This window comes from Cicer arietinum, chromosome 3, assembly GCF_000331145.2.
Source record: "Cicer arietinum cultivar CDC Frontier isolate Library 1 chromosome 3, Cicar.CDCFrontier_v2.0, whole genome shotgun sequence".
Taxonomy (NCBI): Eukaryota; Viridiplantae; Streptophyta; class Magnoliopsida; order Fabales; family Fabaceae; genus Cicer; species Cicer arietinum.
In genome coordinates, this window is record NC_021162.2 from 67,618,061 (window position 1) to 67,632,755 (window position 14,695).

A 14,695-nucleotide genomic window follows, 5' to 3' on the forward strand; every position below is an offset into this window, starting at 1 on the left:
GGTTCAGCAAAAACAAATTACAAATAATGAAAGATAAGGCATATGGTACTATGATATTCAATAATAGAGGGACTCGAAGGCATGCCGTGTACATACTTTGTCTAAATAAAAAACAAAACAATAATCTTAAGTACTTTATTAGGCACCACAATGTTGCAAGTGCTAGGAGAGTTTTGCGGGACAACTTGGTGAGGGTGCCCGAGTCAACATTCAACAATGCCACAAATGGTATAATGAGGAAGCTTGTTGTACATTATTCTGACTAGGGACAAAATTACATGAAACGTGTATTTACAACAAAATGCAAACAATTGAAATTACAATCGAGTCACTGAGACCACTACTAGTAAGATTGGGAGCAAAGGTGCATATGGAGCATTAATACTTGAAATACTTGGAAGACAATCAAATTTATAGGGCCTATTATCCTCTACAGTTCCACACAGATGACTTTAGAGGAAGCTTAAAATTTAACGATACAATATTTAGGGTCAAACTCAGTAAAATGGCCTGTTCGAGTGTGGTATGTGTCTGGAGAGTAGATTTAAATGACAGAACCAACTGATGTGATAGACAAATGCTGCCCATGTCAATAAGAACTTGATGAGACTCAGATCTCATCAGACACATTGCTTCGGTCATATTTGCTGCATCTGGAGTTACATGGTACCAAAATTGATTGTGGAACTGTGTTTATTCTCCCCTTGTGAGTAAGGCATGATGCTGGGTATTTTGGGGAGGTGGAGGTATGTACTGTTATGACACGGTCTCTCCTTTTTTTAAATGATAATGGGGCATTATAAACCAAATATGTAACTTCAAGAATGAAAAATAAGCAAGAATCTTTACTGCTTTCCTGTCTTATGTTCTCTGATCATATTTTAGCTACTACTACATGTGAAGTCACACTAGTAATAATTGAATGGGAACTTGTAGATTTTAGTCTAGTTTAGACAATTGGATATCGCATAACCTATTATTTTCCTCATGTTCAGTATAGCATTGATTGGTTTTATTTTACCAACCTTATTAGAGCTCGGCTGTGTTGTGTGAATTTGCTGATTGGAGTTTGGAACTAGTCTCCAAATGGCATAACACATTTATCGAACTCAATTATTCAATAGGGGTGCTACAAGGTTGGCCCAGCACTCCATTTATTCCACGTTCAACCATGGTATGCATAAAAAAATTAGTTATTGATAAGCTATGGATTATTTAGTTACTGCTTAGTTACGGATTCATATTGTACATTAACTATGGATGATTTATCCACCTACAGATTCAAAGCAGAAGCAAGTTAACTATTAAATATCATGTTCTACAACAAACAATTAGGCTTCATTGAAGAACTTACGATGGATGAAAACCACAAACAACGCATGCATAATTAAAAAAAATGATGAACAAGTTCAGATCGAACACTAACCTTCAAATTTTATTATGCACAAGTTGAGTATTTTCTGTCGTGTAGATTCTATAGATCCTAAAACAAAAAGAAACAGAAATTAAACCATGCAGAAAGGGAATGATAATATTAGGAAAATGAAATGTCTAAATAGATCTTTCACGACATTGTTCTGGACTCCATCTGGAGATTGTACGTTCTTCAATGGTATAGTTTTCCAAACACGACGGAGACTCATCACTGTGACCATTTTTATTAATGTACAAGACTAATAAGGTCTTTGCAACACTTCCAAGAAGTCTTGTTGTGCAATGAACATCAGACCATACTCTCAATCTTCCATTTATATCATCGTCAACATTCTCATGTGATAGAACAAGTACACCATACTCGGAATGGACCCGAGCCGGATGATGGCGATAGACAATGAGGTCTACACCATACTGAGCCCCTGACCTCACTACCCAGTTTTTCATTCGAAGGTGAGAATAAGCCTTGTAGAAAAAAGGGAATGCTTCTTTCTTGGACTTGAAGCAATGCCACAATTCTTCATCATTTGAGGGGCCAGTATCACTACCACCATTAATCTTGAGGCACTTCAAGGAATAACATAGGTAGAATGCTTCCTCTAAACTTAATTGAAACCAGTACATGTCCTTTTCAACTGATCTCACAGGTCGACCAAAGCATGCTTTATCGAGCAGGTCAAGCTGTTCTGCTTGCACTGCTAAGTGTACAGAGTTATCACAGAGAAATCCACAAGTATTTGATAGAACTAAAGAAGTGTGAAGTTGTGATATAATCTTTGACATGGGTTCTTTAAGTGCCTCAGCTTCTGCATCCTTTTTCGATTTTGCATCTTTTCCTTTCCATCTTGGTGCCATTTGGCCTTTTAAAAATAAGTAGAAGGATGTTCAATTTCAAGTTCATATTGATTTAGTAAAGCTCAGTCAAAGAGGTAATGACAGAACATAGAAAAAATTTATTGGAAGAAAAGTTCATGCCATTTGATTTCAAGTTGCCTGGGCTTGTGTTCGGTTTTACGGTAGAAAAAATTGATTTTTATTGAATTGATTTGTAAAATTAATTTTAGTTAAAAATGAGTATAAAGTAAAATGATTTGTTTGGAGGGAAAATGAGTTGACTAGTAAATTTGAGGGTAAAAATCAAGTTTGGACAAAAGCTATAAATCCTAATTTGAAGTTAAAATCAATTCTAATCTAGAACTCCCAAACATACCAAAATCAATTTTCATTATTCTGAATTACCCTATAACCATCAAGTAAATTATAAGACACAAGGCCTCATAAGAATTACACTTATTTAGATGAGTTATCAAATGTTTACACACAGGATTGAGTAAAAACCAAATTTGAAGTTAATCATAAGCATAACACGAAGTCAGATAAATAACCGTTTAACTAAAGGTGGGGAATAGGATGAGAGCAGAGGAAATATTTTAAAAAATGGTTCAAATATTTTAATCATGGCATGTCTATTTCCCGTCTTCACCTGACTCAAGAATTTGGATGCTTCTAGATTGTGGTCTTAAGTTAGGCCTGTGTCAAAATTATTGAAATAATACAAAATTGATGCAGTTTTTATTTTCTTTGAACTTTTTCTGTAACTCTCTGTTTTGGTTGTCATTTTATCATTCTGGGCCGGTGGCGGAGCTTGACTAAAAAGTTTGGAGTGGCCGACATAAAATTATAATATGTATAAATCAAATATGCAACAAAAAATCAAACACCTTATATGCAACAAACAATCAAACACCTTATATGCAACAAACAATCAAACACCTTATATGCAACAAACAATCAAACACCTTATATGCAACAAAAAATCAAACACCTTATATGCGGAAAAATATCATACACCTTATATACAGCAAAAAATCAAACAGCTTATATGCAGCAAAATATCAAACAACTTATATGCAACAAAAAATCAAACACCTTATATTCAATAAAATATCAAACACCTTATATGCAACAAAAAATCAAACACCTTATATGCAACAAAAAATCAAACACCTTATATGCAACAAAAATCAGCACTAACATCTAAATTGAAATCCAAACTCCAAACATCAATTCTGATGATAAACAAAAATACGAAACTGAAATCCGAACCTTTTTTGACGAACAGCAGAGGCGGAGGTGCGGAGCGTCCTTTTTCTCTTGTGAAGAGATGAAAGATATATTGTAATTAACCCTTCACGTTCTTGTGATGGAAGTGTAGCAAAAACTAGAGAAATGTTTTATGGTTTTAGGCTAAAGTGAGCGAGTGGGGTGTGAGGGAGAAGGGACTCTTTGAAAATAAGAAAAATGGTCTTATTCGCTCTTCGATCGCGGGAATGGCTACTTGTTTTGTTTTTATATTTGAAAAATAATATTTGCCTAATTATTATTTATTTTATTATTATTAGAGAGAAAAACTAACAAATGTCTTCAGATATTTGTTAAGACTTCAAAACTTAAAAATAAAAGTTAAAATTGCTTAAAAATAAAAGTTAGAATTGTGTTATGTAAATTTTAAGATTGTATAAAGTAAATATCTCAAGAGCAAGAGCAATTTTGTTATACAAAAAAAGTTAGCCTAAAGAATAATTTATGTCTAACAATAGTTACATAATAAATTCACATTTACTAAATAGATAAAAGTGAAATGTCTATTGTATTATTAGTTGTTATTAATGTTGATTTTTTTTTTTTATAAAATGAACTTGTGTATTATACGAAGAATAAAAAAAGAAGAGATTCTAGACATAAATTATCTATTTAGTAAGGTGAATTTATTAAATGTGAATTTAATAAATTTAGTAAATGTGAGGTGACACAAATATAATTATATTACATAAAATGTGACTAGATGCATATAAATGATTTTGTGAATGTGTGCCTTAAATCATAAAGTTAGTTATGCTTAAGAGATAATTATCTCTGGCCAAGTTAGTTATGACAAGGTGGTTATAGTTAGTTAAGTAAATGTCTTTAAATACTATAGTTGTAAATGCATTGAGGTAATGTAGTGGCAGAAAAGTAATGTTGTTGTAATAGTGAGAGCTGAAAAACTACGAAAGACATATGCAATTCATGATTCATAGAAATTAAGAGAGAGAGATTAAAGGAAAAGAAAGAGAGATTGTGATGAATACTAGTATTGCTGAGTTTCAATATTGATAGATACTAGGAGAACAATCTTGAGTAGGCTTTAATCTTGTAAATTCAAAGATTCATAGTGGATTAATCTTGCTTGCTTGCCCGTGACGTAGGTCTCGTCAATTGAGACCGAACACGTAAATTCTTGGTGTTATTCTTCCTTTATCCTTCTTAAATTTTCGTTTGCATTGATAGAGAAAATTGGTTTTAGAAAACTGCAGAAAGGAAAACTGTTTTAGAAAACTGCAGAAAACGGAGAAAAATAATCAATCTCCGTTTTCTGGTTTTTTCTGGTTTTCTGGTTTTTCTGGTTTTCTGAACATTCTGCGTTTTCGTTTTTCTTCTGCAATTGTTTGTCTTCTATTTTGTTGGTTTAATCTTTGTTGCAGATCCCAATATTTTTTTAACAATTAGCGTCGTCTGTGGGAATGGGAGCAATAATGGTTGGAACCACAAATGTTGATATTGAAAAGTTCAATGGAGAAAATGTCTTTGGTCTATGGAAGATAAAGATGCATGTTATTCTGGTACAACAAGGCTTGGTGAACGCATTGAAGGGTGAATCAGCTCTTCCTGCAACAATGACTGCACGAGAAAAGGAAGAACTGATTGAAAAAGCAAAGAGCACAATCATCTTGTGTCTTGGAGACAAAGCTTCGAGGGAGGTTGCAAGGGAACCAACAACAACAGTCTTATGGGTTAAACTTGAATCTCTCTACATGACTAAATCAGTTTCAAATAGGCTCTTCTTGAAACAACAATTGTTCTCTTTTAAAATGGATGAAGAGAAACCTGTCGCGGTTCAACTTGCTGATTTTAACAAGATCCTTGATGATTTGGAGAATTTAGAAGTCAAGATAGATGATGAAGACAAAGCTCTAACCTTGCTTAAAGCCCTGCCAAATTCATATGAACATTTCAAGGATGCTATAATATTTGGAAGAGAACAAACAATTACTCTTGAAGAAGTGTAGGCCTCCATTCGGACAAAGGAAAGCTATAAAAGAATTGAGGTCAAGAATGATAATCATGTTGAAATTCTGAATGTGACCAGAGGAAGAATTGAAATGAAAGGATCAAATAGAAATAAGCATAAGTCCAATTCAAGATCAAAATCTGTCTTGGGATGTTCTTGAAGAGCAAAGGCTATGAATGAATTATTCTGATATTGAGTTAAGGTGGAGAATTGTGAAGTTATGTCTCAAATAGATTATTTACAATAAAGCATAAAGTTGGTACAATGGCAACAAGGACAATAATTGAATTATTCTGATATTGAGTCAAGGTGGAGAATTGTGAATGTGTGCCTCAAATCATAAAGTTAGTTATACTTAAGAGTTGTTATAACTACCTTTGGCCAAGTTAGTTATGACAAGGTGGTTATAATTAATTAAGTAAATGCATTTAAATACTATAGTTGTAAATGCATTGAGGTAATGTAGTGGCAGAAAAGTAATGTTGTTGTAATAGTGAAAACTGGAAAACTACGAGAGGCATATACAATTCATGATTCATAGAAATTCAGAGAGAGATAGATTAAAGGAAAAGAAAGAGAGATTGTGATGAAGATTAGTATTGCTGAGTTTCAATATTGATAGATACTAGGAGAACAATCTTGAGGAAGCTTTAATCTTGTAAATTCAAAGATTCATAGTGGATTAATCTTGCTTGCTTGCCCGTGACGTAGGTCTTGTCAATTGAGACCGAACACGTAAATTCTTGGTGTTATTCTTCCCTTATCCTTCTTAAATTTTCGTTTGCATTGATAGAGAAAATTGGTTTTAGAAAACTGTAGAAAGGAAAACTGTTTTAGAAAACTGCAGAAAACGGAGAACAATAATCAATCTCCGTTTTCTGGTTTTCTAAACATTCTGCGTTTTCGTTTTTCTTCTGCAATTGTTTGTCTTCTATTTTGTTGGTTTAATCTTTGTTGCAGATTCCAATATTGTTTTAACAGAATTAAGAGCCTATTTTAATATATTATAATAGTAAATAGAGATGATAATGACAATTGATAATTTCCAATCATCTGCTGCAGTTGAAAAAACGAGATACTGTCATTTCTCATGCCTTCCTCGTGTGTTTTAGTGCTTCAGAAAACTACAATCATCCATTATCCTGTATATCGTGCCTTGGAATAGGTTGAACAAATTATTGCAATATTTAGAAGATGGCCTTCTCAATCTAGTAGAGCTAAATTATTGAGTGTGATATTGCTATTTATTTTGAGAAGTTCTGACATTTCATTTACATATATAGGTATAGATTAGTTCATGCTACTTGAGTATGGCGTTGGAGAGTTTAATATGATATGCATCTTCAATAAACAACTTTATTAATTGTGATGAAAATGGGAAAAGAAAAGAAAGAAATATCGCATATAATTAAAAGATTTAAGTAGTCTGTTAAGGTAAAGCCCCACAACGAGTCAATCATCTAAGTAACATTCAATGAACAAAGCAACTCACTCCGAATAGTTCAGTCATAGTCTGTTCTATGATTTTACAATATTGATTCAATCACACCTTATATAGATTGAATGACCCCTATAGTCAGTATACATAATGATGATAATATTATATATGAATAGCATACCAATTCTTCTTCCTTTCTGGCCGAAGAAAATCCAGGTTTCCAACTGACTCTTACAAATAGAAGACATGGAAACCCTGCTGGATGTTGAGACCGCTCAAATCATCGTTAACTGCAAATAATATATTTGATATATACACTCTAGGCTAATAGCTACCGATACGACGACTTCTGTAAGCTTTCAGAGCTCCATCTTTAGTTGATTTGAGTGCAGAGATGCTGTAACACAATTTTAATTGAACTGAATAAGGTTCAAAATTTTCTTGTTGGGAAACTAAAATGTTAAATAAACTCTGTACTTTGTATTTCATGTTTGAATAAAGCGACTGATCACGAGGACCCTTTATGATTTTCATTATTAAAGCATTTCCCCTCAGACAGAAAAGAGTTCTTATCACTATGCATTTATAAAGACCATCATTCCATGAAGTAAACAAATTATATTAAAGGTATCTTTTTTGAGAGCAGACATGCACAACATAAGCTAAATTCTGATCTACCTGAATTTGCCGAGGAGTCATAACTCAAGAGTGAGTTTTCCGGAGTCATGAAATTATGGTTGTCTTCTTCCCTTCCCCAAAGTGGTTGATGGAATGCATCAAATTGGCAATGTTGTTGATATTGCTGTCTGTTACTGTTGAGTGGGATTTCTGGCCAGACGAGAGGTGAAACCATGCTAGGTAAGTTAATGTCCATTAAAGATGATCCCTGCAAATTACCAAGGAGATTTTATCGCTTGTTCTAAACATTAAATGAAAATGCTGAACTTGTAATATAAATCAATGTACTTCATCAAAATCATGCATCCCCAACTCCAAACCCAGGGGGAAGACATCAAACAGTCATTTTCAATTTGATAAACCAAGCTAGCAACTCCTGCCCTTGATTCAAGGATTGAGATGCAATGGCTTTAACTACAATATGACAGAGGATTCATAATTAATGAATAGGATAGATTTAGGCAATCAAGTGCAAACCTAGGCACTTATTGGCCTTACCGACACTCACATTGCTACTTTGTGTAATATTTATAGTGCTTCTTAGTTGGTTTGGTATGACCTCCTACAGAATGCCATAAATCAAAATCACAATAAATGGCTACAAGCATATTTCAGTGTCCCCCATGTACCTTTTCAGTTATTGGACAAATATGCATTAAGCAAACACAAGTACACTAAGTGTTCATGGAACCAATAAAGGAAGAATAGAAAGTGCTTAATAAGAAGAGGTCATATATATTATCTCTCATTCAGATTAATCCCCTGACCCAGGAAATAAATACATCAATTATGTTTCTTTCAACAAAAGATAAAATTAAGTTAGATTAATTTATAATACTTACATCAGCAGCCAATAATCTGTCTATGTTGAAATCAATTCTTGGGTTAACTGCTGCCAGTTTCATTGATAAGATCTGCAATAAGTGAGCAAGTCAATGAGAATAAAACAATTGTGATGAAATTTAACTCAAAGATCACCGTATCTAGGGGTGTTCATGTGTACGGGTAAACCCGCGAACTCAGTCACCCAAACCAATCAAACCCGCTCATAATTGGGTTGGTTTGGCTCGAATTTAATGTAAAAACCACAGGTTGAGAGCTCAACTCAACCCAAATATCCTTTATCGGTTCGGGTATCAGGTTTGGGAAAAAACAGCCCAACCCAACCCGTATACACCCCTAACCATGTTGTCTTCCAATACAAAATGTTCTCAGTCTTGCAAATTGTGAGATATTTTCTCAGACTAGACTCATTGTTCATTTCTAAATATATACCAGTGAACATGTGGAAAGTCCATAATGTGAGGGGAGGATAATAGGTAGACCCATTGAGAAAACGATTTTTTAAAGTAGATCCTGAGTTAAATAGTCCAAAATAATGGGACCATGACAGCTAAATGTTTGATGTACAATGCTTACTACTTCTTATAGGTAAGCAATGCTTTATACTCCCAATGACCCTTCAAAATATTCAAGTACACCACACTAGCTTTATAGGACTAAATATCAATTTTGATGAAGGAAAGAATGTGGGAAGAAACCCAACCTTTTCTTTCAAAAGATTTGTGCATAATCCATTATTAATTGAGAGCCAAATAGAAAATAATTAACACGTATAGCCTGCTGATTATAAAAATATTCATGTCAACTGTTTGCAATGTGAAGAGTCTGACCTCCACTTGACGTTGTAGAGTCTGAACATGGTTGATGATTTCATCCAGAACCAATGCTGTTCCAGATATCTGCAGTAAATCATGTCATGTAGGGCATGAGCAATATTTGACAGATATTGGCTATTTTGAGAAATGTAACATAATCCACCAAATGCACTACAAAACCATAAAGTCCATGTAATTAAGGCTTCTACATCAAACAAAAACAAGGGCTCGTTTATGGAACAACATGAAGCATGTACTATTGTGATTACTGTTACCTGTTACTTCTACTAGTAGTGCCATTTAGGTTATCATACGAAAAAAGTAGGGCCATTTAAGTTTAGGTGACATTATTATTAGTTTATTATTACTAGTAAAAGTAGGGTTATCATACAAATGTTTCAAGCCAGGTAGGTCTCTCGGTTGGTAGAAGCACACCAAAAATATGCACTCTTTTCTCCCCTCACTTTTATCATCCTATGTTGATGCATACTAATACAAAACCCATAGATTAAAACTTCACTTACGAAAGGGACCCCTGATGCACACTGGAGAGCTACCCCCCATCTCTCTCTCTATCGCCCACATGCTCACCGTACAGTCTTTACAATAAGCCGGAAAATTGAAGTTGATATGAAAGGTGAATACCGTAAACGCTTTAACTTCGTATACAATCAATGATACACACACACTACTAGTGTGTTTGGAACAATCTATTTTCACGGTGAGTTCTCACGTTCAACCAAAAGCTACAACATGTAGCTTTGCTTCACTCTGCGTTAAGCTTGGCTGAACATAGTACCAAACATATGCTAAGTGTCAAATCTTATCCATTCATTTTACTTCTAAGGTTTGCAATTTAATCATTGAACTAATGACATGATCCTGAAATGAAACAAACATTACAACACCAAAAATTACCCCTTTATTTTACGTTAGATTACTATTTCTCATTTGAATTCTATAGGAATACTCTTTTTGTTCACATTTCATAAAGCCAAATTTTAACTAAAACGTGTTCGAAAATAAAAATTAGTTAAAGAAAAGTCCAATAAATATTTAAGATTAGCAATAGACATTAAAGCAAAGCCAGAACGTCCAAAACTAATATTGGAGGAAAATGTTATGTGGAAGACCCAAAGTAACTACTTTAGTTTTTATTATCAAACTATGACATTGAACCAATTTATCAAATTGGAGTATTTTTAAATTATTTAGCCCTTTTGCTGTTGCCATGCCTTTTTAGAATTTAAGTTGGTCCCATACAATCCCCGCAAAATCTTATCCCATTCAATATGGAATTCTTGACACACCCACTCACGTCATCCAATGTGAGACTCTTAACACCCTATCATGTTTAGGATTGGACATTTGGACGTGATCCAAATAGTCCAATAGTGGTAACATAATAGTAGGTGACTCAATAGACTAGTAAAAATAGGCTAGTAAAAATTGTCATATTTTTATTATTTGCATAACACGTGCAGCCAATGCTGATGATCCAAGATACTAGATCAAGTGTCATAACCATTTAGAAGACACAATTTTGTTTGTTCATGTTGAATTCAAGTGTGAGTGATCAAGTCTCATATTGATTAAAAATGAGTAAAACATTCTATATATAAGAGTGGTAACCTATATACCCATTGACTTAAGGGTTTGGATGGAGACGTGGTGTCAAAGTCTCTTGTAAATTCTGGAGCATTTGGCCCGTTGTTATTCTCGACGCTCCCTCAAACTCCTCAACAAGTGGTATCAGAGTCAATTCAAGTATGAGTGGTTAATCTCACATTCACTAAGAATTGAATAAATGTTGGATATATAAAAGAGGTGACCCATATACCTAATGCTTTAAAATTTTGAGTGGAAATGTGGTGTTAAAGTCTCTCGATAAGACAATAGCCACACACCACCTCCATACGATAAACACCCCGTCCCTCAAAATTCTTTGTTCTTTCCTTCTTTCAACAGACAATAGCTGCATAGCTTGAGATGAATCAATGGATTTTTTTTTGTTCGTTTACTTTGACACCATTCTCACCAATTTAAAGCTTATAAAATCTGACTCATAACTATTATGTAATATTAAAATAATATATATATATATATAATAATAATAATAATAATAATAATAATAATAATAATAATTCAACATTTTATCACCATAATAAATTAAAAATATTTTTAAATAGATACATATTTATGATAGACCAAAATAAAATGATAGAAAAATAACAAACTCATATTGAGGCATAATAGTTCTCCCTAAAAACAACACTAAAAATAGAAATTTACTTTTTTAAATCAATAGATATTGCAACACATATATAATTAAATAAAATTGGATAATGGTTCATACTTATCAAAATTTTATATTTTAAGATAAACTAATATAGAATCACAAACTTGTAAATCACTAGTAAAATTGATAGTTTTACTAATTTTATTAGAGTTTTCATAAACTCGTAAGAGTTTATCAAACATAAAATCTACATGCATACTGTCTTGTTTCGTTTCTATGACTTAAAATAATAAACTTGTAAAAGTTTAAGAATTAACTTTGAGAGTTTAACAACATTGCATATTCTTTGTGGTAAGGACTGGTGCTTCGTGATAACACTTGGTGAAAGCAAATTACATGTGATGTTATTATAAAATGTCAATTATTTGGTAAGTCAAAAGGTTGCACATTAGTTTTAGAATATTCGTAACAAGTGTTTGTTAAGAAAAAACAATGAAACTTTATATTAAAAACACTAAGCTTTAAACTTTTAATCAATTGAATACACAATTTTTCATGCATATTTAATATTTTCTCTATCATAAAATAATTGGGTTATTTGATCATTTCACACATATTAATAAAAGTGTATGAATGAAAGAGAGAATACTAATTTTATTAAAACATCTTTTGGTAGGTATTAGTACATTATCAGTGTCATAAATAAAAAGTAAAAGATATTATATGAAAAATAAAATAAGTAATATTAATTAGATGATACAATAGAAAATAAGTACATTAGAAATTGAAATGATCAATTATTTTAAAACACTTTTTTTAACAAATGGATCAATTATTTTAAAATGAAAGAAGTAATAAATTATCTTTTTAAATTCTTTAATAAGTGTTCTACAAAAATTTCTTATGGGGAGTTAAGCCTTGTCTAAGGTTTCATATACATTTTTGTGCATGAACGTAGCGCCATAGATTGTGTGTTAAGTAACTACAGTGTTTCAAAGAAAATATGGTATAAGATCCCAAAATAGGTTAAGTCTAATGTCATACGTCTCGTCTCAGACTTTTTTTAAAACTTATTATTATGCTTAATAGGCCGATATATATATATATATAATTTTATTATTATTTATTAACATTGATATTTATTTGTTAGTAATTTAGTATTTATTGAATAAAAAAATGTATAATTTTATTACTTTTTTTATATTTATTATTTTATTAGTTTTTCTTATATATAGAGGTCTAATTTAGTCTATTTAAAAAAATATAAAATATACTATTTAAATGCTTTAATATAAATAAGTTTTTAAATAGACTTTTCAATCAAACTTTTAAAAAAAATTAAATAAAAAAAAAATATATGATAGACCGTAGGCCAAACTCATACTAATTGTAAGTTAGTCTATTCTCACTCCTATTCACCTGCTACAACGCAATAAAAATAAGTTTATTTTCTCACCACCCCACATGTATTTCGGATGCATACTTAATTGTAGAAAAATCACATTTTTTTCTCCCAAAAATATATTTTGGGATATGTGCTGTTGTTTTTTAATAAGAAAAAGACCCTAAAAATTGAATAAAATAATTAAAATCAGATAAATCTATCTTTCACCTCCTCACCTTTACTTTTTACCTCTTAAAACACATAAAAATACAATCTTATCCCCTATTATTTGATAGTCAGATTTTTCTAAATTATTAAAATTTCGATAATATCACATTTTTGAATTTTTTTTAAATTCTAAAAAATTGCATTTTAAGAGTTTCACATTCATCCAAAATTTTTAAAAATTTGTCAACTTTTGAAAGAATTGCATTTCGGAACTTTCTTATCCATTCAAAGTTTTGAAATTTTTTTTAACTTTTGAAAATATTGCATTTCGACGTTTTCACATTCATCCAAAAATTTCAAATTTTTGGATCAATTGTTTCATATTCATTCAAAGTTTTAAAAAAATTATATTTAAAAAATCTCACATTCATTTAAAATTTCAAAATTCTTTTAAATTTTTCAAAAAATTTAATTATTAAGTAGTAGGAAGTAAAAAAAGTAAAATTATTTTTTTATATACTTTAAGGTGGGAGACAAAGATGAAAAGGTGGGAGATAAATTTCTCTCAAAAGTATTCAAGCGAACTTATTCCCGAAGTGACCCAATTTGCTCAAAAAGCCCAAGATACATTCATTAATTATAAAAGGAATAGTTTTTTGAGAAAATAGAAAATGCATTATACTAGCATTTAAAGAGTATTTTATATTCCAGCAAATCATAAACATTTTGAAATTAATTGTATAATGAGTGATAATTTTATTAGATGACAATTAAACTCAATTTATTTTGAGTATTAATAATTTAAGGTAAATGGTCATTGTCAGAGAAGAGCTAAAAGGCTAGAAATTTGGAGTACTAACCTTAGAAAAGGATTTGTAACCAAAACGAAGTCCTCATAAAGGGAAAACAAAGAGAAATTAGAATATTTACATAAGTTTACTTCACCTCCAATAAAACTTAAGTTAAAGTAATTTTTTTTTTAAAGTAACAATTTATATATAAATATAAAATTATACCGTTCATATATAATTTTATTTTATACCGTTAATACATAATTATTACACTTTTTTCTTTATTAATTATTCTTATTTTGTACATAATAAAAATAATGATAATTTATACTTTTATCTTTATTAATTATTCTTATTTTGTACATAATGATAAGTGAATTATATAATTAGAAAAACATAAATTAAGTAATTAAGTTGTTGAAAATGAAATTCATTTTAAATAATTTTTCTTTAAACATATAACAGAAAATCCACAAAAAATGAATAAAGCACAATTAATTATTCTAGTGCTACTACACTACAAGGAAGAGAAACTGACCTTGTCGCAGCCTGGGACCAGCTCTTGTAAAAGCTTCATACGAGCATTAATCTTCTCTCTCCTAGCCTACAACACAAAAGCGATTGATTTATATTAAAAAAAAAATACTTCATTTATACATTAAAGTGATTGAACTTAAACAAACTAATTAATTAGTGATTAATGAGGAAATTACTCGCTCTGCTAAGCTATGGCTATCTGTGGCTTGACCACGTCGAACGCGAACATGGACGTACGGAAGCTTCTCACCGTCACC

The 14,695-nt window shown here is 31.4% G+C and overlaps 2 protein-coding genes across 9 annotated transcripts in view; both read right to left on the reverse strand.

Moving 5' to 3' along the window:
- The window catches only part of LOC101495092 (tRNA-splicing endonuclease subunit Sen2-1), a 7,496-nt gene extending 3,724 nt beyond the window's left edge, over positions 1 to 3,772 (reverse strand). For 2 of the 8 annotated variants that reach the window (XR_003471901.2, XR_003471904.2), the window contains exons 1-3: positions 3,541 to 3,772; positions 1,572 to 2,294; positions 1,427 to 1,483 (exon numbers count right to left, since the gene is read on the reverse strand). Coding sequence is in view for 3 of the 8 variants with exons in the window: in XM_073366066.1 (XP_073222167.1) it covers positions 1,473 to 1,474; positions 1,572 to 2,289 (720 nt within the window). In the remaining 5 variants the exon portion in view is untranslated. Of the gene's footprint in view, positions 1 to 33; positions 1,274 to 1,426; positions 2,295 to 3,540 lie in introns of those variants that run through there. The other 6 variants (XM_073366066.1, XM_027332610.2, XR_003471903.2 and 3 more) reach the window with 5 other exon arrangements.
- Positions 3,773 to 6,928: 3,156 nt separating this feature from the next.
- The window catches only part of LOC101495752 (transcription factor bHLH48), a 9,354-nt gene continuing 1,587 nt past the window's right edge, over positions 6,929 to 14,695 (reverse strand). The window contains exons 3-8 of the mRNA XM_073366566.1: positions 14,615 to 14,695; positions 14,440 to 14,505; positions 9,335 to 9,403; positions 8,504 to 8,575; positions 7,662 to 7,869; positions 6,929 to 7,380 (exon numbers count right to left, since the gene is read on the reverse strand). The exon at positions 14,615 to 14,695 is cut by the window's right edge and continues 16 nt beyond it. Of these exons, the coding sequence (XP_073222667.1) occupies positions 7,343 to 7,380; positions 7,662 to 7,869; positions 8,504 to 8,575; positions 9,335 to 9,403; positions 14,440 to 14,505; positions 14,615 to 14,695 (534 nt within the window). The 3' untranslated portion in view covers positions 6,929 to 7,342. The remainder of the gene's footprint in view (positions 7,381 to 7,661; positions 7,870 to 8,503; positions 8,576 to 9,334; positions 9,404 to 14,439; positions 14,506 to 14,614) is intronic.